The sequence below is a fragment of the Panthera pardus genome, unplaced genomic scaffold (assembly GCF_024362965.1).
Source record: "Panthera pardus isolate Hobbes unplaced genomic scaffold, ASM2436296v1 HiC_scaffold_15, whole genome shotgun sequence".
NCBI lineage: Eukaryota > Metazoa > Chordata > Mammalia > Carnivora > Felidae > Panthera > Panthera pardus.
In genome coordinates this window covers 72,059,432-72,085,351 of record NW_026526710.1, presented here as the reverse complement: position 1 = coordinate 72,085,351, position 25,920 = coordinate 72,059,432, and the positions used below count along the sequence as shown (strand labels likewise).

The following is a 25,920-nucleotide window of genomic DNA, read 5'->3' as shown; positions in this document are numbered from 1 at the left end:
CTTCTATTTCAGAAAGTTTTTCGTGGAATGGTACCAAATATTTCTCTTTAAGCCTTTGGCACATAGTAGGGTTAGAATAAAATGAAGTGTCTTGTATAATGATTCCAAGTAAGTGAGGTTAGTTAATGGACAGCGGATGACCCTTTCTAGTAGTGAGAGAAAACTGGTAGCTTTTTGACAGTTGGTTATTAGACCAAATATAAGGATCAGTTAGTCACACATTGACTATTTGACGTTCATTTTACAATGCCTGTTATAAAAGCTATAGCTGTAGTCTCTCTTTTTAGGTGATGGTCAATAATGGCTTCACACCAGATAAAAATGATTATGAATTTTGCGCCAAAGTGGATAATATGGTTATCCCTCCTCAAGGACATTTTGGAATATCTGCTGCAACTGGAGGGCTCGCAGGTAACTCTTGCTGTCTTCTAGTGTTGAAAGTTTGTGAGTTTCCTTGGGAATAGTGTGCTGTAGAGACACGCGGACTCGTGTCCTTTCAGCCTTTTAAGACTGGCTGTGACCTTTACGTGGGCCGCGGAGCCGGGGTCCCGCTCCCGCTCTGTAGGTGTACAGCTGGCTGGGGCTGCGTCCAGGGAGGTACGGAGACCATCAGTCTTATAGTGAGGGAGACGTGCTTTTAAAGCCAGGCCTGTAAAAGGTTCATTGTCAAGTGGTTTACGATCCTGAAAGTTGTCCCGGCACATTTAAGTGAATTTGGTAGCCTGAGGAAATATTGGGGACTAAAGTTTCATCAAGGTATATTTGTCACTTTTACCACTTTTTCCCCCTACATTTTGGCGATAAATGAACTTCTTATTTGACATTAATACCATCTTGTGTTCACATGGTTCATTGTGTGATTTTCTATTATTTTCAAATATATGATTGTTCCTCTCCTCATCACAGGGAAGGAGGGAGCGGATCGATTGTATTTACTCTATTTTTACTTAAGTTTGCCAAACCTTGGATTAAAGGACATTATAAGTATACATGGCCAGTAATGGCCAGACCAAGGCAAGACTTGGTTTGGATTTCTGACTCCTGTGTCCAGTGCTGTATCACACTGTACATCTTCTCCCCAAATGATGTAACTCACACCACGGTGGTACAATATTCTCTTTAATCTGGCTGCATATCGAGATCTCCGTAATAATGGCAGAAAGCATAGAGGTTGCCAGTTGAAATTAATTGCTCTTGCTTTGTGGACGTGACTGGTATCCTAGCCAGGATTGGTAATTTAGGTCAACGTTACGAGGTATGATCTGCTAAGTCCCTGTTTTCAGCTTACGCAGCCTGAGATTAATTTGATTTTTAAAATACGATTTTAGATAAAGTAAAATTGTTAATATCTGCTATGTGAGGGAAACAAATATGAGTGATATTTAGATAGAGTGATCATATTATCTAAATTGGAAAGCTCTGAGAGTAAAAGAAGATGCTATTATAGTAATGCCAGGACAACGTGGATAAATGAGGGCTGTCCTAGTAGGCCAGGACAAAGCAGTGTCAAGTGGGTAACAAGAAAGTAAGGCGAGAAGTGGTAAGTACCGTAGGAAGGTTCAGGGACAGCTATGGAAATACACGAAGGACAGAAATTCGCATCATTTCACTGGAGCACAGCCTGTGAAGGAGATTTGTGGGAAAATACGGGAGGATCTTGGTGCCAGTTTTAGGAGTTTGGGCTTGTTTTGACCCTTCGTTCGTTTGTTCGTTCCCTTATCCCTTATTCATTATGATCCTTTGTCCCCTTATTTTATCTTGTTTTTCTAATGTTTATTTTTATTTTGAGAGAGAGAGACCGAGTATGAGTAGGGGAGGGGCAGAGAGCGAAGGAGACACAGAATCTAAAGTAGGCTCCAGGCTCTGAGCTGTCAGCACAGAGCCTGATGTGGAGCCTGAACCCACGAACTGTGAGATCATGACCTGAGCTGAAGTCAGACACTTAACCGACTGAGCCACCCGGGCACCCCTCTCCCCTTGTTTATTAAACGTGTTACTTATTAAGCAATGTTAAATATTCTAGTTTAGAATAAAAGAACGTGAATTTTAGTTTATTTCTGACGTAAATCTTTCTGGTGAATTTTTATCTCTAAGCTCACAGAGCACCATTGCCTTTACCAGATTAGAGCTAATATTTGTTATTTTTCATACTGATTATTTTTAAAGCAATAGCTCTAAGGTAACTTCACAACCATAAAAGTAATCTGTTAATGGAATTTTCTCAGTGCTTTTTGTTTTTGTTTTTTTTAATTTGTAGATGACCACGATGTCCTTTCTTTCCTGACTTTCCAATTGACTGAGCCTGGGAAAGAGCCGGTAAGTATAATTTTCTCAAAAAGTTTATTTTCGCTTTATTGGTAGCTCCTTGTAGCTGAAAACGGGAAGCCCAGCTTAGGTTTGGGTCTTCCTCCTGCCTGTTACTGCCACATGACCTTGTAAATGTTACTCAACTTCCGTTACCACCCCGTTTCTTCCTAGTAAAACTGAGACATTTGCACTGGTCACCTTATGGTGTCGTGAGCATTAAATCAGACCGTTGGACTGCTGGCAGGCACGCGGTAAATGGAAGTGCCTAGCATTGTCGTTCTGTTGTAATTATTAGTAGCAAGAGTCAGTTGGCTATGATCTAAATAAGAAATGACATTTTTACGTTAGCCTTTCAACTAGTGGTAGGGTAGTTGAAATGAAGGGCAGAAAAGTATATGGAGGTTTAGTATTTTCTTACCCTTCTAATTTTTTGTTTTTTTAATGATTCTAAATTCCAAAAAAGCCTACACCAGATAAAGAAATTTCAGAAAAAGAAAAAGAAAAGTATCAGGAGGAATTTGAGCACTTTCAACAAGAGTTGGATAAAAAAAAGGAGGAATTCCAGAAGGGCCACCCTGACCTTCAAGGGCATCCTGGTGAGTTGGAGGAAGCTGTGCTCAGAACCGCACAGGGCCTGTGGCGCGTGCGTGCATCTCATCGTTGAGCTCCTGTCTGGCACGTCCAAGTAGTTTCCGGAAGCAGTATACGAGCGCATCTTCTGCCATCACGAGGCTTGGAGGTTGACGTTCCCACCAGTAAGAGTGTGGCTTAGGAGAGCGTGCAGTGGGGGATACCAGGCGATGTGGACGGACGGCGATCCACCGCGGGGCAGGGTCTGTGAGGACAGGGATTCTGTTTGTGTGCTTACTGCTCTGCCCCCTAAACCTAAAAAAAAAGAGCCCCATTGCTGACCTGGTAGTTGAGACTCAGTAAATATTTATGGGATGAAATCATCTAAGGTGTATGTCTTTCATTTTTGAGTGGCACACGTTACCTTATTAATAGAGGGATACCACTGGAAAAATGTCAGAAGGCTTGTGGAAGTAATGAGAAGGGATTCTCTGGCTCTCCTTCCCGTATACTGCTTGACAGAACTCTGGACTTTGAAATTGGCGAATTTTAAAATAATTAGTCTTAAGCCAGTGTAAGTAAGAACTCGGGTGTGCTAGCTGTCAAAAACAAAACATGAGAAGTCCAAATAGAGTGGCTTTAGAGTATCTGCTAGCTTTTATTTGGATGGTTCCCACCAGCACAGATGATCAAAGCCGTATAATAAAGCTCACAGCTAGCTTTTGTACTCCAGATAGCATGTGATTCTCTAAATTCTCTAAATAATATGAATCAGACTTCATGCAGGTAAAAATGAAAGGTAAATTTAATTCTTTTCTTGGATTTGTTTTAAGTATTACATATGGTTTGTGACTGTGTCCTAAAGCTTATTGTAATAAGTGTTCAAATGAAGTAATCTTATTTTCAGCATAGGTATGAAAGGAAAATGCTGTTCTCAAGAGACTCCATTTTTTAATTAATTACATAAGTAATAATTTAAAAATAATTTTAATGCACAGATTTTAAGAGCGTAGTTTGATGAATTTTGACAAACGTATACCTGTGTAACTGTCACTCAGATCAGCACGTAGAATATTTTTCTCACCCCGAGAACTTCCCTCGTGCCTCTTTCAAGCCAGCGCCCTCTTCACAGAGGCAAAACCACTGTTCTGATATCCGTTAACGTAGATGAGTTTTACCCTTTCATATAAGTAGAATTATACAGTATATTTGAAAGAATTATTTTTAGGTGAAAATTCAGAACTAATTTATAGTGAGTATTCAACCAGCAGAGATGGCAAAAAACAAATAATAATTTTGTCCTGATTGAATTGATGATCTTGCACGTTTACTGTTGGGGAGGTCATACCACTGGAGTACAACATAGTGGTGACGTATATGTTTTTTTATTACTATTATTTATTTTAGAGAGAGAGATGGAAGCAGGGGGGAGTGATAGAGGGAGAGAATCTCAAACAGCCTCCATGCTCAGTGCGGAGCCTGACATGTGGCTTGATCCCACGACCCTGGGATCGTGCAGAACCTGAGCCGAAATCATAAGTCAGACGCTCAACCGACTGAACCACCCAGGCACCCCTAATTTTATTATATATTGATACTTTAGTAACTTACGGTATTTCAAAAACTACATGTGTTGGTGAGTTTAATAATTTTAAGTTGCAATTTCCATTTCAGCAGATGAAATATTTGAGAGTGTAGGAGATCGTGAGCTGAGACAAATCTTTGAAGGACAGAATCGTATTCATCTTGAAATCAAGCAACTGAACCGACAATTAGATATGATTCTTGATGAACAGAGAAGATACGTGTCTTCCTTGACCGAGGAGATCTCTAAAAGAGGAGCAGGAATCCCAGGGCAGCATGGACAGGTAGGCTTTCCAAATATACGTATGAGCCTTAGGTGGCCTCTGATGGAGAAGTAGAAAAGAAAGGTTGCTTGCTATGCAGTATGTTTGTACAGAACTGGATTCTTTTGTTTTCCCTCCAGATCACTCAGCAGGAGATGGATACTGTTGTGAACACTCAGCATGAGATTCTGAGACAAGTAAATGAAATGAAGTAAGTCAACAAAAGTAATCGCCGAGTGTTAAGTGATAAATTTATCCAAAATTCATGACTTCTCTCTGTATATATGCAAGCACATTATTATTGTAAGAATTCTGCATGGGGATAAGAATCATGTTTTAGATTTTTTTTTTTTAATTTTCTTTAACGTTTATTTACTATTGAGAGACAGAGAAACACAAAGCATGAGCAGGGGAGGGGCAGAGAGAGGGGGAGACACAGAATCTAAAGCAGGCTCCAGGCTCTGAGCTGTCAGCACAGAGCCCGACTCGGGGCTCGAACTCACGGACCATGAGATCATGACCTGAGCCAAAGTCAGTCGCCTAACCAACTGAGCCACCCAGGTGCCCCTAGTTTTTTTTGTTTTTTTTTTTTTTGATTCATTTTGAAATAGGGGAATGTAAAGTACAAGAACTTTGATATTTAAAAGCTACCAACATCCCTAAATTTTCAAATTGTTCTAAGGCAGAAAAGAAAAAAATGCTTTAGTACTTTTGTGCTTTGTGCCAAAGTGAACACCAGAAAAATTGCTTTAGCAACTTACAAGAAAATATGTTTGTCACAGCTACTTGACAGCCAGGAATATTCATACATTTCTAAAATAACAAGAATATATGTAATGTATAGCAATTCTATGAAAAAATGCTAGAAGAGTAAACGTGCATAGTATTGTAGGGCGACAATACAAACATACCTCATGCAGGAACTTTTTGATGGAATAAAAACCATATGGAAGGAAATACGCTGTATGTGACTACCTCTCTTTCACTCCATCTTGTACCCTGAGAGTTGTACCCAACAAAGAGTTGGAGCAGAGAGGAGCTACTGTGTCTGTGGAACTTTGATAAGTTTCTAAAAAGTATTCACTTAGGCAGATAATTAACAGCTTTTGATGCCTAGTGTAGAGAAGCAGCCAAAATGTTACATTTCATAAGCTAACACTTCAGAGCACTGCCCCGACCGATACAACCCTTGACAAACAAGAATGTCGAGGTGAGTTCTTTAGCCCTGGAAAACTAAACAGTATTAGGTTAAACAGAAGGTGATAATATCTACACCTAGAGATTAGAGGCAACCCAACTTATAACTGCAAACTGGTACTTCTTTCCCTTGTGCTATTTGGCATTTTAAAAAATCTTCGAGTTGCGAACTCATGATTAAAATATTTATGACTCTAAACGAACAGTTAAATTCTTTCAGAAGTAGACTGGATCATGTGGCATTATTTTTAAAAGTCTTTAGTTTCATATAATTTTAGACTTTGAACATTGCAAAAATAGTATAATTTCCATATATCCCTCACCCACCTTCCCCTAATGTTGACACCTTACGTAACCATAGCACAGTCAGAACTAAGAAATTAACATTGGTACGGTACTGTTAACTAATGATCTTACTCAGCTTTTGCCTGTTTTCCACGAATGCCTTTTTTTCTGTTCCAGGATCCTGTCCAGCAACACACATTGCATTTAGTTATTTCCCTTTAGACTTCGGCAGTCTGAGATAGTCCTTCCTTCCTTGTCTTTCATGCCCATGACAGTTTCTGCAGTGAGCGCTTTTTTGGTCCACTGCCTCTCGGTTTGGGTTTGTCTGGTGTTTACTCACGATTGGATGGAGGTTCTGCACTTTTGAGAAGAATGCACCATCGTATCATGTTCGTGATGTCAGTATGTCTCGCTCCTGTTGACATTGGCTGTGATCACTTGATTATGGTGGTTTCTTCCTGCTTTCTCTACTTTAAAGTTACTGTTTTTCCCTTGGTGATTAATTATATTTCAGAAAAGATACTTTGAGACTATGTAAGTTTGTAATGTCCTGTTTTAGTTTAAACTTTTGCTTGCTAATTGTAGCCTCCATTGATGTTGTGCCTGAAACAAGAATGAGATGTTTCCCAAAAGCTATTTTTTTCCTATTTTCATCATTCCTTCCCACGTATTTTTTGGAATTCCGTAAGGACCAGCTTTCTGTTCTCCCCCATTTATTTATTCAGTCAATCGTTTATTTCATATGGACCCATGGATATTCTGTGGATTGCGATCCAATATTATCATTATTTGTTGCTCACATTGTTCAACTCTGGTAATTAAGAACTCCTTCAGGTTGGCTTCTGTGTTTTTTCAACAAGCCCCATCTTTTTTTTAAAGCATTTCTTTACTTTCTGGTGTTACACTGTGTTTCAGGCACATCTTGTATTTTCTCTGTCTTTCAGGCACATCTTGTATTTTCTCTGTCCCAGCTCTAGAATCAACCACTTCTTCAGTGAGCCCTGATTCCTTTTATTGGAGAAAAGTATTTAGAAACCCTAGATCTGGGCACTAGGTGTGCTCATTACCACTGTGGTGCCACTGCTTGTAGAAAGCTCAGTAGACAGAGGTCTGGAATATATGAATGTGTAATAACCCACATGTATACGATTATCTTTATTTTTGTACCCATCACTCTACATTTGCATTTAAAAAAAAAAACCCGAGATTAACCACACACTTTGGATTCTGGTTGGATCAGACTGGACTGAACATTACAGCGTTGATTTGTTACCTCGTCCTTCCTGATTTGAAAATTCTTTCTCTGAGAGGGAGAAACCTGGTTCTTACCTATGATTTTTTTTTACTAATTTTAGTGTGCACGTAACGTACCCATAAAGTGGTTTCAAATTGTCAACTTCTATCACTGTGAGAAACATATTTACTGATGGATTTATGTAAAGTTCCTTTTGCCTCTAGACTTACAGTCTGTAATGCAGACCCTATTTTCCAGACAGTTACTTAGTTCATTTCTCCTCTTCCCCATTCTCTTCAGTGTGGTTAGGATATGCATTTAGAATACAGTTAGATTTCTTTGGTAGTGTTTGTGTTCTTCCTACATCCTGGTTGATTTTCAGTGTGTGTATTTTGGGTATGTGAAGGGAATGTAAATACTATGTTCTGCAAGGTTCTAAGAGTTGAAATGTATGTGTTCACTGAAGTATAGCTCCCTCTTCACCACTAGCACCCATCCCCACTTCTCCCCTTCTTTCTAGCCTTTTCCCACCCACCCCCTGTTGGTCACCTGTCCCATTAACTTCTAGTTTGTTCATCCTGTGTTTCTTCTGCACATGTGTATTTCCTTAGATCCCCTTCTTTCGTATGTGAATGGTGGCATATTCTAGATACCCTTTTGTGCTTTGCTTGTTTCACTTAAAGAGTCGTACTAAAACATCTTAAGATTCAATTAGTGGTCATCCTAGCCATCCGACTGTATTATCCATGAAGGACTTATTTAGGGTAGTTAGCAATCCTTGTAAATTCCCACTTGCCGATTGAGAACAAATGTCATGCCTACCATAAGTGAGTGTAAAATCTGAACTCGAGTTTCTAAATTTGTCCTCTAGAGTTTTTTCCTTCTGGATTAAGCTTCAGAAAAAAACTGTAAAGAGACAGGAAATACTTGCCTTTTATGGAAAGGGTGATTTGTGCCTTTATGGATTGTCATATCCTTAGAGAGAATCATAGAATTTTTTGAGCAGAAGCATGAGGTACAGTCCCCTTCAATTTACAGAAAAAGGAAAAAAAGCTCTGAATGATAGAAGGTCACAACAGTCAGAACTAGTTTCCTTATCCCCTTACTTTGAAGTGCTATTTTCTAGCATACCGGAAAGCCTTGCCAATTGTTATTTTCACTTTAGAAATTTTCACACATACAGAGAAGATGAGCATGAAAGCCTTCCCTCATATCCCCATGCCCCCAGGTTCAACAGTTATTAATAACTGGTTGGTGTCAGCCTGAGCTATTCATTATGAATTACCCTCATCAGTTTCTCCAAATTTTAGTGACGGTGATGGCTGGAGCCTAAATCCCTCATTTCCTTAGAGGTCGTTGAAAGGTGGCACTCTCTTCTCAGGTTCCCTGTCCGGTTAAAAAGAATTTCTCCCATCACTTGTTTGTTATTCTGAAACAGTCCAAGAAAGGCAGAATAAATACTTGACTCTTTTTTCCTTACCATTTTTCAAAATCATGAGTTGGTGTCCTGGCACCGTGCAAGGTTAAATGATGAGGTAGTGAGGGGTGGTTTTCTTTCTTTTCAACCCATGGATTTTAACATATTTTGCCCTTATGATTCTTAGTCTTTACAAGTGATATTCAGAGAGGCTCGTCTTTGGTCACTAGCAGCCCGTTAGCTCCTGTGTCATTTTGAAATAACCCCAGAACTTAGTAGTGTTTGATAGCTTCTTTTCTTTAAGGTGTAAGACTTTCCAGGTTTCAGGGCACCCGGCTGGCTCCGTCAGTAGAGCTTGAGACTCATGATCTCAGGATCATGGGTTCAAGCCCCTCATTGGGCATGGAGCCTACTTAAAAAAAAAAAAAAGAAAGAAAGACTTTTCCATGTTTCTTTTATACATTTCCATCCCACACGTGGCAAAAGGCATTTTTCTTTGGATCCCTTGTCTTCTTTTTAAGTTTGTTTATTTAGAGAAAGAGAGTGTTCACGTGAGCAGGGGAGGGGCAGAGAGAGAGAGAGCGAGAGAGAGAATCCCAAGCAGGCTCCGCCAGGCTTGAACTCACAAACTGTGAGGTCATGACCTGAGCTAAAATCAAGAGTCAGATATTTAACTGATTGAACCACCCAGGAGCCCCTGGATCCCTTTTCTTTTACTAGGAAATGGAGTATATTGTATAGACAGTCTGGTGCTTATTGCTACTGGGTTGTCATTGCTTCTAGACCATTTTATTTTATATGTTATGTTATGTTATGTTATGTTATGTTATGTTATGTTATGTTATGTTATGATCTATCTTTTTTAGTGGTAAACTAAAAAATGTGGGCTCACACTCACAGCTCAGATGTCAAGAGTCACATGCTTTACTGACTCAGCCAGCCAGGTGCCCCACTTCTAGGCCTTTTCAATGAACAGAGTTACAAATGCTTTTCTTTTTTTTTTTTTTTTTTTTTTTTTACAAATGCTTTTCAAGCTCTACCATTTGTGTGTTGGTTTGTGTCATCTGTTAATTAGTTATATTTTTTAAATATTGAATTCAAAGTATAAATGCCCTTTTCGGTGAGTAGGGAGTGTTGAACATTTCATGTTTACTTTTACCTAATTTATTGAGTGCCTTTTGCATTCTAGGTACTGTGCTAGGCATTTTTAATTTTTTTTTTTTTTTTTGAGAAAGAGCACGAGCTGGGGAGGGGCAGAGAGGGATGGAGAGAAAGAATCCCAAGCAGGGTCTCTGTACTGTCAACGCGGAGCCCCGTGTGGGGCTTGAACTTGCGAACTGTGAGATGGTGACCTGAGCCGAGGAGATCAAGAGTCAGATGTTTAGCAGACTGAGCCACCCACGCACCCCTTGCATAAATATCTTCACATATTCTTCTGGGACCTTGCTCTTGGTTACCCGTTTCTGTACCTTCAACCTGGCCCTGTAATGCGATACTTAAGTGCTTAACAACCTTTATTCCTTCCTGATCATCACGTTATCTCACCCAGGATACTCATCCTGTCCTCAGGCCCTGTAACCCAGGCCCTCCTTCGCCCCCTCCATGTCCCTTTTCTCTGCTCCACCCCTCGACACATGTAGACCAGGCCCATCCTTAGCTCTGGATCCCCTTCTTTCTACCACTGCTGACCCTTGTTCCATCAGTGATTCTCTGTCTTCTACCTTTAACTTTCTTTCAGTGCTGCGGCTTCCATTTGTAAAAGGGTTTGCTTTTCTGGTATCTAAAACTAATTTTAAACTAATTTAATTGACCTTTTTAACTGTTGCTTTTCTTTTTTCTTCCCTTTTATCTGAGTTCCTAAAAGAGTAGACCAAACTACCTGTCTTCACTTCCAAACCACAGTGATTTGCCATCGTACCCCTACTGATCACCTTCCGTCCCGTCTTCACTGGGGAGGGCTTCCTGGGGCAGCCGGCGCTTTCCCACCCCTTTCACTGGGGACATTTTAAGACGTCCCCGTGCAGCACTCGCTCTCTGGCCCCTCTGCTTCAGTTCGGCCTTCTTCACTTGTGGCTCCTCCTTACATCCCTCAAAGGGTGTTTTTCTCTAGGGTTCTCCAGCCCTCTCTCTCTCTCTCTCTCTCTCTCTCACTTGACCTGTCCCCTCCTTCCACCAGTCCCACCTCCATGGAACCCTCCTCATCCTTCAACACTCCACTCTCAGGGCCCCGCTGAGATGAACGCCCCTTCCTCGTGGAGCTCTAGACGTGCCTCCGTCACGTTGCTCTCCTGCCAGACCACCAGTGTCGGCAGGGTGGGAACTCCGCTTTTCTCTCCATTTCTGTCCCTAAAAATTGCCTGGCTCATAACACGTACCAAATCTATGTTGGCACGGTCAACAGGCGAATGAATGAATGAATGATTGAATGGGAACACATTAAGTGACTCAGTCTTTGTGTATTAAAGAGACATTTATGTGTAAGCAATTGCATGCTTCTGGGAAGCAATATTCTTAAATGCAGATTTGTGAGGAAGTTCTATATTTTGGGATACTTTGTTCTTGCTAAGTATTTAGGCATATTAAAATATAATCCTTAATTTGAGTTTTAATGGAAGAGCTTAGACTCCTGTGAGTTTTCTCGAGCATGTGTGCCATTAAGAAATTTTAATCAACACGTGCCATTTATTCAGAAAGCACTTGAGATATTTTGTAGCAAGTTTTAAAGTCTTGTTCATATAACTCAAATGTGATTTTTGGAGATTGACTGTACTTAACATTCAGCCCGATATACTGTTCTTTCTAAGTAATTCTGACATTTGAGTTCCTCTTTTTTTGTTTTCTTCCGGCAGAGCTTTTACTTATTCTTGTTTTTTATTTTTTTAATTTTTTTGAACTTTTACTTACATGTGTAAGTATTTCTCTGTTTTTTTTATGAAAATTTTTTTTCTTTCTCCAAAGTTTTATTTAAATTCTAGTTAGTTAACATATAGTGTAATGTTGGTTTCAGGAGTAGAATTTAGTGATTCATCTCTTACGTACAACACCCAGTGCTCATTACGAGTGCCCCCCCCGAATACCCATCATGCATCCAGCCCATCCCTTCCAGTAACCCTCAGTTTGTTCGCTATAGTTCAGTTTCTTATGTTTTGCTTCCTTCTCTTTTTTTTCCTCCCATCTATGTTTTGTTTCTTAATTCCACATATGAGTGAAATTATATGGTATTTGTCTTTCTCTGACTTCTTTCACTTAGCATAATACTCTAGCTTCATTCCACATCATTGCAGATGGCAAGATTTCATTCTTTTTTATAGCTAATATTCCAGTGTGTGTGTGTCTATGTTTGTATACACATATATATACACGTACACCACATCATCTTTATCCGTTCATCAGTCCATGGATATTTGGGCTGTTTCCGTAACTTGGCTATTGTTGGTAATGCTGCTGTAAACTCGGGGTACGTGTATCCCTTCAAATCAGTATGTTTTGCACTACAAATACCTACTAGTGCAACTGCTGGGTCGTAGGGTAGTTCTGTTTTTAAGTTTCTGAGGAACCTCCGTACTCTTTTCCAGAGTGGCTGCACCAGTTTGCATTCCCACCAACAGTGTAAGAGTGTTCCCCTTTCTCTGCATCCTCACCAACATCTGTTGTTTCCCATGTTGTTAATTTTAGCCCTTCTGGCAGGTGTGAGGTGATATCTCATTGTGGTTTTGATTTGCATTTCCCTGATGCTGAGCGATGTTGAGCATCTTTTCATGTGTCTGTTGGCCATCTCAATGTCTTCTTTGGAAAAATGTCTGTTCGTGCCTTCTGCCCATTTTTTAACTGGAAAAGCTTTTAGTTTTTAAACTACATTTTACTCCAGGGAAATAAGTTAGATAACTTATTTATTCATTTATCCAAATTGAACTATAACTGTCAAAGGCATTGTCAGGAAATCAGAGACATGCCCCCTTTTCTGGGGGAGCATGTGCTCAATGAGGAAGAAAATCCATTTATAGTTACAGAGAAGAAAATGTGTGTGTGTGTGTGTGTGTGTGTGTGTTTAGGGTATGGCTGCATTTGGCATTGAAGGTTCACGGGAAGGAGACTAGAGGAAGGCAGCCATTTGAACTAGGCTTTCCATTTTAGGATGTTGCTCTTGGAGGGAAGGGCAGAACCAGGAAAAGCAACATGGGCCAGAGGCTTAAAGTGAAAGATATCTTCAGGGACAACAGGAGTCTAGACATAAAATAGAGCATTAGGAAATAGAGTTAGAAAGATGAGCCACAAAGAGGTTATGGAGACCCGTAAGGATTTTTAAAGAGTATGGCCGTTTTCAAACATACACACAAGTAGAGAGATTACGTGGTGACCCCCTGCATCTCCATCAGTTTGCCCATCCACTCGTATTTTATCTACCTCACCAAAAAATCCCTACACTTGGAGATGTATCATAATACAAATGTTAATAACATAAACTGCTTGCATTTATAGAGCTTCTTAAGTAAAATGACGTTTTCGGGTAACTTGAAATTCACGAATCTTCCTTTCTTTCTTAGTAAATAGTTTCGTTACATTTCTGCCATTACTTAAAACAAACAAACAAAAAACCTTTGTAGTCTCTTACTGTTATGTTCAAACTCGTAACCAAAGGTCACACTCAGTGTTAGAACTCTTTGTCTTACATCTAATAGTGGAAGCAGTCTTACAGGGAAATTGTATTTGAAGTCATGCATAAAGTAAAATGTTCTATAAGGTCAAAATTACTCTCCAGAAAGACACCACATCAGAGACCGACACACCAGTATGCCAAACAGCCAGCTTTCCCTTCGTATTTGAAACAGGTGCTTCTTTAGTTGGGTTCTAGTTGAAGTTCTAGGTTTGTATAAAGAGCTATATGAGGGAACTGCATAGAAAAATAGGTAGAAATACGTTTGTCTAAGGGGTCCCTGAGACTACCCCCAGGTTCTGTGATTTCCTAGAAGGACGCACAGTTGTGATTTATTATAATGAAAGGATGTAAAATAAAACCAGCAAAGATGGAAGGCGTATGCCTGGTGTGGAGTCCAGGAGAAACCAGGCACAAGCTGTCCTCCCCCGTTGTCCTCCCCAGTAGAGTTGCATGAACAGTGCTTATTCCTCCCAGCAGCAATGAGTGACACGCACAGAGCTTTGCCAACCAACGGAGCTCACCCAAGCCTTAGTGTCCAGGGTTTAGGGGTCAGTCACATAGGCGTGGAGCACGCAGGTAACTGACCTTAACTGCTCAGTCTCCAGTCCCCCTAGAGGTCAGACTGATACCACATGGGCCGCATGCAAACAAAAACGTAAATCACATTGTTAGCATAAACCATCTGGCATGGCCCAAGGCTCCGGGTAGAGAAGGAGGCCCTTATCGGGCAAGATATTTCAAAGGCGGGTCCTCAAAACCTTCGGAATATGCAGGGTTTGTGCAGTCCAGAGCTGATGAGTTAATCCTTTATTGCACAACATTAAACACTTAGATCTGAGTCCATTAAGAGTATCACCCATTATCGGGGCACCTGGGTGGCTCTGTCAGTTAAGCACGTGACTCTCTGGTTTCGGCTCAGGTCGTGATCTCATGGTTCACGGGATCGAGCCCCGCGTCGGGCTCTGCGCTGACAGTGCAGACAGAGCCTGCTTGGGACTCTTCTCCCTCCCTCTCTCTCTCTCTGCCCCTCCCCCTGCTCACGCATTCTCTCTCAAAATAACATTTAAAAAAAAGTATCAGCTGTTATATTATTCAGTATCCATTTACGATATTGGTTTTAACACAAATTATTTAGCGGTATTCCCTATGTGGCTGTTTTTAGATGATCTGTGTAGTAAAAGAAAGATGCAATGTTAAGTTGTAGTTTTGTAAATTATTTTCCAATCTTGAAGACAATTCAGTATTTCTAAATACTGATTTTTTAAATAATCTACCATATTGGGCTTAGAAATACATCTAACCACTTGAAATATGTGACTGAAAAAATTATTTTTCTAGCACTTCTCTTGTTTAAGGGGATTTTCTGTTTCAGGAATTCCATGAGTGACACCGTCAGACTGGTCAGTGGCCTCCAGCATCCGGGATCTGCAGGGGGAGTTTATGAGTCGACCCAGCACTTCAATGACATCAAAGAACACCTCCACATAGTAAAGAGGGACATAGATCACTTGGTGCAGCGAAATATGGTAAGCTCTTTTCCTTCTGCTTTTATAATTGTCAGCCTTCCTTAGAAAGGGAAGAACGCATATTCTTTTTTCTTTTCTTTTCTTTTCTTTTCTTTTCTTTTCTTTTCTTTTCTTCTCTTTTCTTTTTATTAAGTCTTTTTTAAAAAAAAAGTTTATTTATTTTTGAGAGAGAGCACAAGCAGGGGAGGGGCAGAGAGAGAGGGAGGGAGACACAGAATCTGAAACAGACTCCATGCTCTGAGCCCGACGTGGGGCTTGAACCCACAAACTGCAAGATCATGACCTGAGCTGAAGTCGGATGCTTTACCGACTGAGCCACCCAGGAGCCCCAGGGAGAACACGTATTCTGCTGAAAATATTTGAACTTTTTAGTGAGTGCTAATGTTCATTTTTAATATTTAAGGTGAAATTATTCCATACGATCCAAATGTCTATATGTTCCATGCTCCCATACCCTACTGAATAGAATTTTTTAAAAAACTTGTTATTCCTATCATTGGAGCTGTCGCGGTTTCTGACTTATTTTCCTAGATTCTTTCCGTAAATTTTCCTTTAAAAAAAAAGGTCTTATTTTCAGCAGTGGTGTCAGATAAACAGCTTAAAAAAAGTGGTATCTCTTGACCCTTCACCGAGACACAGCAAGACTCACGGCTGCTGAGTAGCCCCTGTGTCTCTGCCTGGGCTGTGGGAAGCACACGTCTGACGCTGGCTGACTGTGGCCTTTCTTTAGGCGAGACTCTTCTTTTTCCCAACAGCTTTTCCTGTCTTACTTCGTGCACTTTTTAAAAGTTCTTCTGGTTTTTTTTCGAGGAGGGGGGAGGGGTACTTCACTTCCTTAGGCCTGTTTTTTAAGTATAAGCCCCAGGTACGTTTTTAGAGAGTGGCCATAACGATAAAAATAGGTTAACAGTTATCCAAGTTGGATGTGCATAAGAGACGACACTGGACAATGGGCCTGTGGTGCTTGTTAAGTCTTTTGCTTGGAAGTTTTTCCTTAACTTCCTTACTGCCCTTCAAACCCCTTATCAAATTCACAAGTGCTTGTAGGACTTGCCGCTTCCTCTTGTGATCCAGTCTCCTCAAAATGACCGACACTAAAACTTGAGTGTGAAACAACCCAATTACAAATGTGCTGGAGAAATGAGTGGTGTTCATGGGAAAAGCTTGTACCGGGGCACCTGGGTGCCTCAGTCACTTAAGCATCTGGTTCTGACTTCGGCTCCGGTCGTGGTCTCACAGTTGGTGAGTTCGAGCCCCGCATCGGACTCTGCGCTCTGCACTCTGACAGTGCAGAACCTACTCGGGATCCTCTCTCTCTCCCTCTCTCTACCCCTCCCCTGCTCATGCTCTCGCCCTCTCTCTCAAACTAAATAAACAGTTTTTTTTAATCATTAAAAAAAAAAAAAGTAAAAGCTTGTACATGTATGAAAAGATGCTCAAGCTACTTCTATAATGAGAGAAATGAATTGGGGGGGGGCGGTCTGTAGTTTATCCCTCCATTGTTTCTTTTCCTAATATAAGCAGAAACCATTGTCAAATCTTCCCCTACTCTTAACGGATGGTAGCATATACTGTGCGTCTGTCTTCTCCCTGCTTTCTTCCCTTCTCCACGCGGCCACAGGAGTGTGCACGGCTTCCTTACTGCTTTTATAGCCACGTGAGCCCCATTGTGCGATTGTATCATAGTTTATACGATAATTTCTAACGAGAAGTCTGTCAGTCTTTTGTTTTTCTGTGCCCAATGTGTTTTTTTCTGCTTTTAAGATTTTAATCTAATACTGATTTTCAACAGTTTCATTATGATACGCTTTGCTTTTGTTTTTCTTCTACTTGGGGCTTAATATCTTGGTTCTATGCATTTATAGCTGTCTTTAATTTGGAAAATTTTTAGCCAGGTTTCTTTCAGGTTTTTTTTTTTTTCCTGTTAGACTTTTTCTTTTCTTTTCTTCTAATGTGTGTTTGTTTACTTTGAGAGGGAGAGAGAATTCCAAGCAGGCTCCCTGCTGTCAGCTCTGAGCCCGACGCAGGAATCAAAATCGAGAGTCAGATGTTGAACCAACTGAGCTGCTCAAATGCACCTCTGTTAGACTTTTTTTAGTTGTGGATCACTTCTATTGCCACGTCTTCGGGTTTCTTGATGTTTTCTTCTGCAGTGTCTAATGTCCTGCTAATCTCCTCCAAAGTATCTTTTTGTGTGTTAGTCTCTGGAAATTCCATTTGGGTCCCTTTTTTATATCTTCCATTTCCTCATCATGTTTGTATTTTTCTCTACATTCGTAAGCCCAGACATGTTTACAGTATGTTTTAATGTCTTTCTTGGGTAATTCCATCATCTGTGTCATTTCTGGGTCTATTTTTACTGATTAATTCTTCTCCTAAGACTGGGTCAAGTTTCCTTCTTTGCATACCTGGTAATTTTTCATTGGATGCTAAACATTTATACTTTTATGTTACTGGTTGTTGCATTTTGTTGTATTCCTTTAAATAGTATTCGACTTTGTTGTGGTCTACAGTTAAGTTTGGGGTGTTAGTTTGATCTCTTCAAGGTATGTTTTTTAAGCATACCTTTTAGGATGGGTCTGGTTAGGGTTCCTCAGCCCCGTTGATATTTTGCACCACAAACTTTTTTTGTGTGGGAAACCGTTCTGTGTGTTATTGGCCTCTACCCACTGGGTGCCAGTGGCACTTCCCAGTCGTGACAATCCAGATGTCTTCAGACGTGGCCAGCTGTCCTCTGGCCAAATGAACTGCCCCTGGTTGAGAACCACCAGTCTAAGAGTTCATTTCTCCCCACTATAGTGGTGTCTCTGGCTGGCTGGTGGGAAAACAGACTGTTCCCAGCCCTTCCCGTGAGCTCTGGGAGTTGTCTGGCCTCTTGCTTGGAGTAGTTCTCCCCTAGCCATGTGGAGTTTTGCACCACGCGTGTACAGATTAGATTCAGCCAAAGATTTGAAGGACTCTTCTGCAAACTTCAGAGACTTCTGTCTCTGCTGTTACCCTTTTTCATGTTCTGTCACATACAGCCGCCTTAGCCTCCCTAAAATACAGTATCTGACTTCTTAGCTCAGTAGGACCACTCGCTTCTCTCTGGGGGCCCTCCCTGTATGCAGAATCTACCTCCGGGCCACTGCCTGTGGCCGGTGTTTGTAAACAGGTGTTTCGTATATTTTGTCTTGTTGTCAAGGTGACAGAGCTGTTCCTAGTCAGCCCTTCAGAGGTGGAAGCAGAAAATGTTCCTCCTATCCCATAATTTTTTATATGGACTATTTATGTTAATCTTTCGATAAACGTTTTTTTAACTTCCATTTTAATTTCTTCTCTGACCCATTTTTTTTTTTTATTTAAAAAATTTTTTTAATGTCTATTTTTGAGAGAGAGAGAGAAAGAGCATAATCAGGGGAGGGGCAGAGAGAGGGAGACACAGAATCTGAGGCCAGGCTCCAGGCTCTGAGCTGTCAGCACAGACCCCGATGTGGGGTTTGAACTCAACAAACCAAGAGATCGTGACCTGGGCCAAAGTCCAGTGCTTAACCGACTGAGCCACTGAGCCCTGATCCATGGACTTAAAGTTGTCTTCCTTTGGCCTTTTTTTCCCCCCTAAAATGCTGATCCCTTAATTTCTTGCTATCTTGTTTGCTGCCTTTGCCTGCAGACAGGTGTCTTTTGTTTTGTTTTGTACTTAAGAGAGAGCGCGCGCGTATGAGCAGGAGAGAGGGGCAGAGGGAAAGAAAGAGAATCTCAGGCAGGCTCTATACTCCACATGGAGCCTGACTCGGGGCTCGATCGCCCAATCCTGGGATCATGACCTAAGCTGAAATCAAGAGTTGGGCGCTCAACCTAGGTGCCCCCAGACAGGTGTTCGTTTTAGATTGGATTTGTTTCTAGGTTTGCCAGTTGTCTTCTGTGAGTTGGTCCATATTATGTAGTCTACCTTCCTGGAAGTCCTAATACCAGATTTTTAAAAAATATCTATTGTTGTTTAGGAAAGAAAATTAATATGTTAAATAACTTTCCTGAGGTCATTAGCTAGTATGTGGTAGAAGGGAAGAACTTAGGTCTTTAACATGTAATCTTGTCTCCTTTATATTTTTAGATACTGTCTTTCTTAACTATTTTTTTATATATGTCTTGCATATACATATTTTTCAAATATGACTTAATAGTTTTCTCACTGACCATCACCTCTCATCCAAAGCATTATCGCCTATTCCCTTAACTCTGTTTGAGGTTATTTTCTCCCAACTTCAGCCTGTGTTGCAATGACCAGGTTGATGCTGTGGATACATATGTACCGAAGAATGTTGGCAACCACATGACCAACCGCAATGTTGGTGCCGAAGAATGTAACCATGTAATTGCCTGAACCAGAACACTTTTGAGAAGGGGATACTGTTGATAATTACTCTAGTACAGCAAGTATAAATCGGATGTGTCCAGGGAATTCGTGGTTTGTGACCGTCAAGAGCACAAAATATTCATCGTCACTGTGGTGACGATTCGGGCCAGATGGCAACGAGTTAGTGACTGGACCACGAAGGTGGAGGCCTTTCAGTATCATCTACTCTTTCAGAAAGTCAGGTGGTAGGGGCGCCTGGCTGGCTCACTCCGAAGAGCACGAGACTCTTGATCTTGGGGTCATGAGTTTGAGCCCCACGTTGGGTGTAGAGATTACTAACAAAATTAATAAATGAACTTTAAAAGGTGGTAAAAGTTACGGGGGTGGAAGATATTTATGGGATGAATAAATGAAATGCTTTAGTTTATGTAGTTCACCATGAATTTTGTAAAGATTGCACATTTACTTCTTTTTCTAGAATACCAATTTGACTAACCATAACACAAAGTCCTTTGCCTTACAGCCATCAAATGAAAGGCCAAAATGCCCAGAACTACCACCATTTCCATCGTGTTTATCTACGATGCACTTTGTTATATTTGTAGTGGTACAAACGGTGTTATTCGTGGGTTATATCATGTATAGGTAAGTCTCTAACATGTAACTGAACATTTTTCTGTACTTGTTTAATTTTAAATGCTCGAAGTCCTCAGTGCTCATCACGGAGCTTTCAGTGCTTATAGAGTTCAGTTTACACAAAGCAAATGTTGTTTCTAGTCTATTTCAGTCACGTGGGAGTGCACGTATAGAATATTCGTATGTTTATCTTAGTGCATCTTCTACTCCAAAAGACAATGTGTATTTCAACTTTAAACAGTCCTGTTCTTTCTAAAGTAAAACATATAGAACTTTCAGGTTTTTTTTCTTTCTCTTTTTCCTTAGGACTCAGCAAGAAGCAGCTGCCAAAAAATTCTTTTGACCACCATTTTCCTGTGTGTTCATCATGTATGTGTGTACAAAATGTTGTCTTTTTGAGGGAATTTAAGTATTTAAATTGCTTCATAGTCTAAATTATTAAATTTTGTATAAAATAACTGTTTAAACCTTGATTTGCGGTAAGAATAAACCTTAAAACAAAGACAACCACATGTAAATTTGTGCATAGTACATAAATCTATTTAAATTTCAGTGAATTTCTGGCCAGTAGAATACAGCCACTGAACAGAATACTGATAAAGAAGATGGTAAATAATAGAAACTGGGGGCACCCTCCAGATGTGAAAGTTACCCCTACGTCTCCAGTGTTGGAGGTTTCTTTATTTAACATAAATACACTTGCCCTCCTGCCCCCCCCCCTCCCCCCCACCAACTCTGTGGTCTAAGAGCTCCCCATCATGTCCATTTTGTAACCAGAGTCTTTTCTTAGAGATCAGAGTTTCCCACTCTGTGACCCAGTCCTGCAGGCCTTTAATGCAGTTCCCTTTGAAATCAAAGAATATTTTGTCTGAGAGCTTTAGGATCTAGAGAATAGGCTTCAGAGTGTTGAAGTATTTTTCCCTCCGATTTTCCATGATACATTTCACTTTTAAAGGGAATTTCGGAAGAAAGTTAATAGCTGCTCTTTGCCTGAAAAACCGTTTAGGTGAAAACGTTCCTCTGATCATGGTTTTTATAGGTCTTCTGCCTGGTAACGTTCATTTCACGGCTGCTCACGTTCTCGAACGCCTGCATTCCAACAGTGTCCGTTCAATATTAATGAAAATGATTTTCGGGTTATTTGTAATTTAAGGAACTCATTTCTGCCATGTTGTACAGTGTGTAAATTCAGCTCTGATGGCATGTCCTGAGGGTCAAGTTCACAAAACCTAGCACTACGTTTTGGTTAATGTGACTCCATGTCATCTGGTGTCATTTAAATCAAGGAGTCTGTAGTAGAAGCAGTGTTAAGATTTTGAAGGCAGCATTTGAAAAATAGAATTGATAGTTCCGATTTCTTTTTTTTTTTTAATGCCAGAACTAAGGATATTGTGAAGCACTTGTGAGGAAGCTTGACCTTGAAATGTCAGGCTGGAAGGGGTTATTGTAGTCTTTGTACATAGTTGTTCTAGGTATTCTAGAAACGGTCGGTAAAGGACATTTTAAAATGCAGACCTCATGTTTTCACAGCTGATGTAGACCTATTTTTTACTGGCTGCAAAAGACTCTTCAGTAGTTATCTGTCCTTTGTCACAGCAGCCAAAATAATACTGTGTTACAAAACAGTACAGTTTCATTCTTCCAGACCTTCCTGAATTTGTTCTCAAATGTCATCCACAGATGGGGCTAACTGCCTAAAGCCTCTACGAAGGCTGTGGGGAACTCTGCCTTTCAGCAGTCCCTACTCCTTACTGTATACGCACACAGTCCTAGCCTTGCTTTCTAGATTAACGTTCATCCTGGAACGCTGAACGAGAATGTTCTAGTGACTGCCCGCTCCGCTTGGGTCACTTTCACAGAGAACCTGCTTCTCGGATGTGTGTCCTTGGTAGCAGTAACATTCTGAAATTCACGTTTCAGAGACATCATCACAGAATTTGCTTTTAATGTGTAGAAAACCAAAAAGACAAAACCCTTCCGAAGCATGTTGAGGTTGCGGGCTGGGACAGTTGGGAGGTCCTCTTGAGATGAAAGGCTGCACGCACACTGTCCGGTGTTACAAAACCGTGGTCACATGTGCCCGGACATCCGGCAGGAAAACCGGACATGTGTGCCCCGCGTGCGGAGGGGCCGTGCGGCCGCTCCTGACCCGGGGGGGGGGGGGGGGGCAGCCGCGTCTACGAGAGCGCATGCACCTTTTTCTCCTTTACTTAGTAATTTCATGTACTTGAAAATCACTTAGTAAAGCAGTTCGCACAGGCTCTTCGTCATATCATTTGAAATTCGGTTTCTTTTCCTCCAAATCACAGACTTCAGGTAGCTTCCTTTCTGAAGAAAAATATTCGCTCTGTGGAGAAATCAGTCACTGCCAGGATCCTTTCATTTCTGTACTATTTTGTATAATTGAATTTGTTAACTTCTCTCACACCAGCAAGTATTTTACAGGTGCCTTGGATTAAAACAAAATTGATTTTAAATTTTTAGTGCAACTCATCGTGCTTCCGATGCCACTTTTAAAAAGAGATCTAGTTACACCATGGCTAGTGCTTTTATTTAATGTATGTACTTGTGTTCTGATTGTTCGAATGTCTTATTCAGCTTGAAATTTCCCTGTGAAGCCTCAGACAGTAAACGATGTTTTGGAGGTATTCAAGGAGGTACATTCATCAGCGCCTCTCAGAGTGTGGTCCGCGGACCATCTGGGTCATGGTGTGCTCGTGCAGAATGCAGATCCCGGGGCTCCATTCTAGGGCACCTGCATCAGAATTCAGGGGCGGGGCTTCAGGATGTCGTGTTCCGCAAGCACCTCAGCTGGTTCTGAGCACACTGATGTCTGAGAACCACTAGGATGAGGAATGCAAAAAAAGAAGTCTTTGGTTCTGTTGGTTTAAAGCTGAGCTGAGAGCATAATATAACATTGTCATCATCAATGACATTAGCAAATGTGCACTGATTCTGTTATAATTAACAAGTGATGTTCTTTTTACTAAAACTCTTGGTTTATTAATAGCCACACGCCAAACCCAGGTTGTTGCCTGTAGCTCTTGGCACTTTGGTTGATGGCTTTTAAACTTACAAAATCACCAGATCATGGTGAAGCCGTGAGAACCCCCATCTCAGAGTCTGCCTGCTAAAGCCTTTTGCTTTCCTGATTGCAATTTTTGTGGCATTTTATCTCAGACAATTGTACTTTTTGATAACTTGGGGAAAACAGAAATTACTTGAATAAGGGATTGCCTGACCCGATGCATTGCAGAGATAACAATCTTTGTAAAGAATTTCAATAACAGTTGTGAATATTAAGATGTGATTATCTTTTCCTGTTCATGTGCTTACTGCAGGGAGATAGTGAACAAACGACTATATGGGGGGTTTTTTTATTTATAAGATCTAATGTAAAATCACCACTTGCAACTTTTTAGACCTGTATGTTTGCCTGTTTAATATATTTCTTTTAAAGTTTAAAAGGGTTTTCTATCCACTGTTAATTTCAATTGGATAACATTTTGTCAAGTGTTTTTTTTCTGATTGTTATTTGATGCTAGCTGAAATTCGAGAAATGACATTGACCTTATTCAAATAAAGAAATATTTTAGTAAATTTACTTTTCTCCTTCCTTGATCTCGGGTAATAAGGAGTTCCTTATTTTCCAAGTAGGCCCTGGTTGTGATCGCGTTCATCTGTTGCTCTGTGCTGTACCCTAGGCGGCCTCCCTCACGCAGAATCAACGCACGGAAGCGTAAAAAGAGAAGTAGAAATGAAAATGGGTACAGCTTACCCTCGCTGGTAATGAAAAACACAAACTAATTAAAACTGCATTTGATGCTTTCACCTTTAATAACCAAATACTGGTAAAAGTGTAGTTAAGCTGGAACTCTTAATCATTACTAATGGCAGTTTTAAAAAGTACTTTAATCTCCTTTGGCAAGCACCGTTTATTTAGCCAAGTCATTCCAATTTTGAGAGCCCGTGTAGTATTAAAAGGAAAGAACAGGGCTTTGGTGTCAGACAGAACTGGGCTTAAATCTTGGCTCTGCCGCTTACGAAGCATGACCTTCACTTTCTTTCTACTTGGCCCCCCCGGGCTGGGAGCGTTGTAAAAGAGTCTTCTGAAGTGGTCTCAGGAAATGGTAGACCCTCTTCTGCTAGAACACGCAGAAATACTGGATAGAATAAACTAAGAGATGTAAATCAATTCGATGGGTTTGAAAGAAATCGGGGGAGACGACAGTCACGCCCGATCGGTATGCCTGCTGGGAGGGGGTGGTCGAGAGCAGGCTATGCACAGATAGACCCTGGGCGCCAGTTAGAGGCTGAGGAGTTCGCTCGGGGCGTTGGGGAGAGTCCTTGCCCGCCTTGCCATCGTAAAGATTTGGGATTTTATTCAGGTGTGATGAGAGATCTTCGGCAGGCCTGCACCCGGCTGTCCCCTGTCACAAATCTTGGGATGTTTCCGGAGGAATCAAAAGATTTGACACAGCAGCGAAGAGTTTCCCGGATGTCCAAGTGGAAGGGCCGGTGTAACAAACTGAGGAATAAAAGGATTTTAAAGACATCCCATTTTTTCGGTGGAATTCTCGACTGGGGAGACCATGAGAGATTTGATTTGGTAAAACAGCAATACCAGGGCGTGAGTCCCGAATAGTTGCCACGGGTTGTGGCTGCCACCTGAAGGTCTCTCTGTGCTGCTCGATTACCCCTCCCACACAAAAGTAGAACTTGGGGGATTTCACTTTGTGAACCAAACTGTTAACATAGGCCAGATCTGCAACAGATGGTCACTTTTCTTTGGGAAATAAAAGTGGTTTTTAATGTGAAACACTGCCATGTTGTCTAAAGGAGAGCTGCGCTGGACTGGGAAAAGAGACGGAATCCCAGGCAGTGGCTTTTACCCCGTCAGCTGAAGTGTCCAATACCCCCCTCCACTGAGGAAACGGGTTAGAAATGGAAATGGAGAGGCAGTGGTCCGAATGCATTGAGCTCCAAGCAGTGCGTCTAAAAGCGAAAGTGGGGGCGCCTGGGTGGCTCCGTCGGTTGAGTGTCCGACTTCGGCTCAGGTCACGATCTCACGGTTCGTGGGTTCGAGCCCCGCGTCGGGCTCTGGGCTGACGGCTCGGAGCCTGGAGCCTGCTTCCGATTCTGTGCCTCCCGCTCTCTCCGCCCCTCCTCTGTTCACTCTCTGTCTCTCTCAAAAATAACATTAACATTATACAAAAATTTTTAAGTGAAAGGAGCCGGTACGAATGCACGTTCTCAAGCCAAGCACTCAGTACGGTTCCTGTTTCGTTCCGAACCTTTTGTCAGTCTTCCAGATTGAGACCATTCTGGCAACATCTTTAAATAGGTCAGTAAAAGACAAACCATCTTAGAATATATAAAAGCGAGCATTTTGGGCAAAAATCCAGATCCTACAGTTCTGTATACAATGTAGGGGACCCATTTCCCGAGAGGGCTCATGCCCACAGATAATCAGCACAGGTTACAAAGAGTCCCCACCTCTTCGCCGTCCCACCTCCTCCTGGAGTGCTTTAATTAGAAAGATACTAACAGATTAAAGCCTGAGCCGTATTCGATTCCTCCCTTGACCTGAAGAAAACCACGGCCATTGAGAATCTGCTGCGTGTTAGAAAACCGTGTCAAAAGTTTTACCCAAGTCCACCAGCGAGCGTAAACAGAGCGTCCAGGGAGTGGGCTGTATGTAAGGGGGAGAGGTGGCCCCATCACACGGGGATGATTTAACTCGCACTGTGCTCACCTTCTGGGCTCAAGCCCTGAAAGTGGTGCCACGTTTCCAAGCAGAAGAGTAACACCTTCCGGGCAAGAGAAGGCTAAGGTGATGTCCCGGGTCTTCCTTCCAGTGAAGGACCCGCCCGCTCGCCCTTTAGACTCGCCTCGCCTGGGTGTTTCT

The 25,920-nt window shown here is 41.4% G+C and overlaps 1 protein-coding gene across 3 annotated transcripts in view; it reads left to right on the top strand.

Annotated features, from left to right (window-relative positions):
* The window catches only part of LMAN1 (lectin, mannose binding 1), a 34,139-nt gene extending 10,527 nt beyond the window's left edge, over nucleotides 1-23,612 (top strand). The window contains exons 6-14 of one of the 3 annotated variants that reach the window (XM_019463881.2): nucleotides 288-411; nucleotides 2,258-2,316; nucleotides 2,771-2,903; nucleotides 4,552-4,745; nucleotides 4,865-4,935; nucleotides 14,887-15,040; nucleotides 19,900-20,021; nucleotides 20,319-20,381; nucleotides 21,052-23,612. In XM_019463881.2, coding sequence (XP_019319426.1) covers nucleotides 288-411; nucleotides 2,258-2,316; nucleotides 2,771-2,903; nucleotides 4,552-4,745; nucleotides 4,865-4,935; nucleotides 14,887-15,040; nucleotides 19,900-20,021; nucleotides 20,319-20,355 — 894 coding nt within the window. In that variant the 3' untranslated portion in view covers nucleotides 20,356-20,381; nucleotides 21,052-23,612. Of the gene's footprint in view, nucleotides 1-287; nucleotides 412-2,257; nucleotides 2,317-2,770; nucleotides 2,904-4,551; nucleotides 4,746-4,864; nucleotides 4,936-14,886; nucleotides 15,041-19,899; nucleotides 20,022-20,318 lie in introns of all 3 variants that reach the window. The other 2 variants (XM_019463882.2, XM_019463880.2) reach the window with 2 other exon arrangements.
* The last annotated feature ends 2,308 nt before the right edge of the window (nucleotides 23,613-25,920 follow it).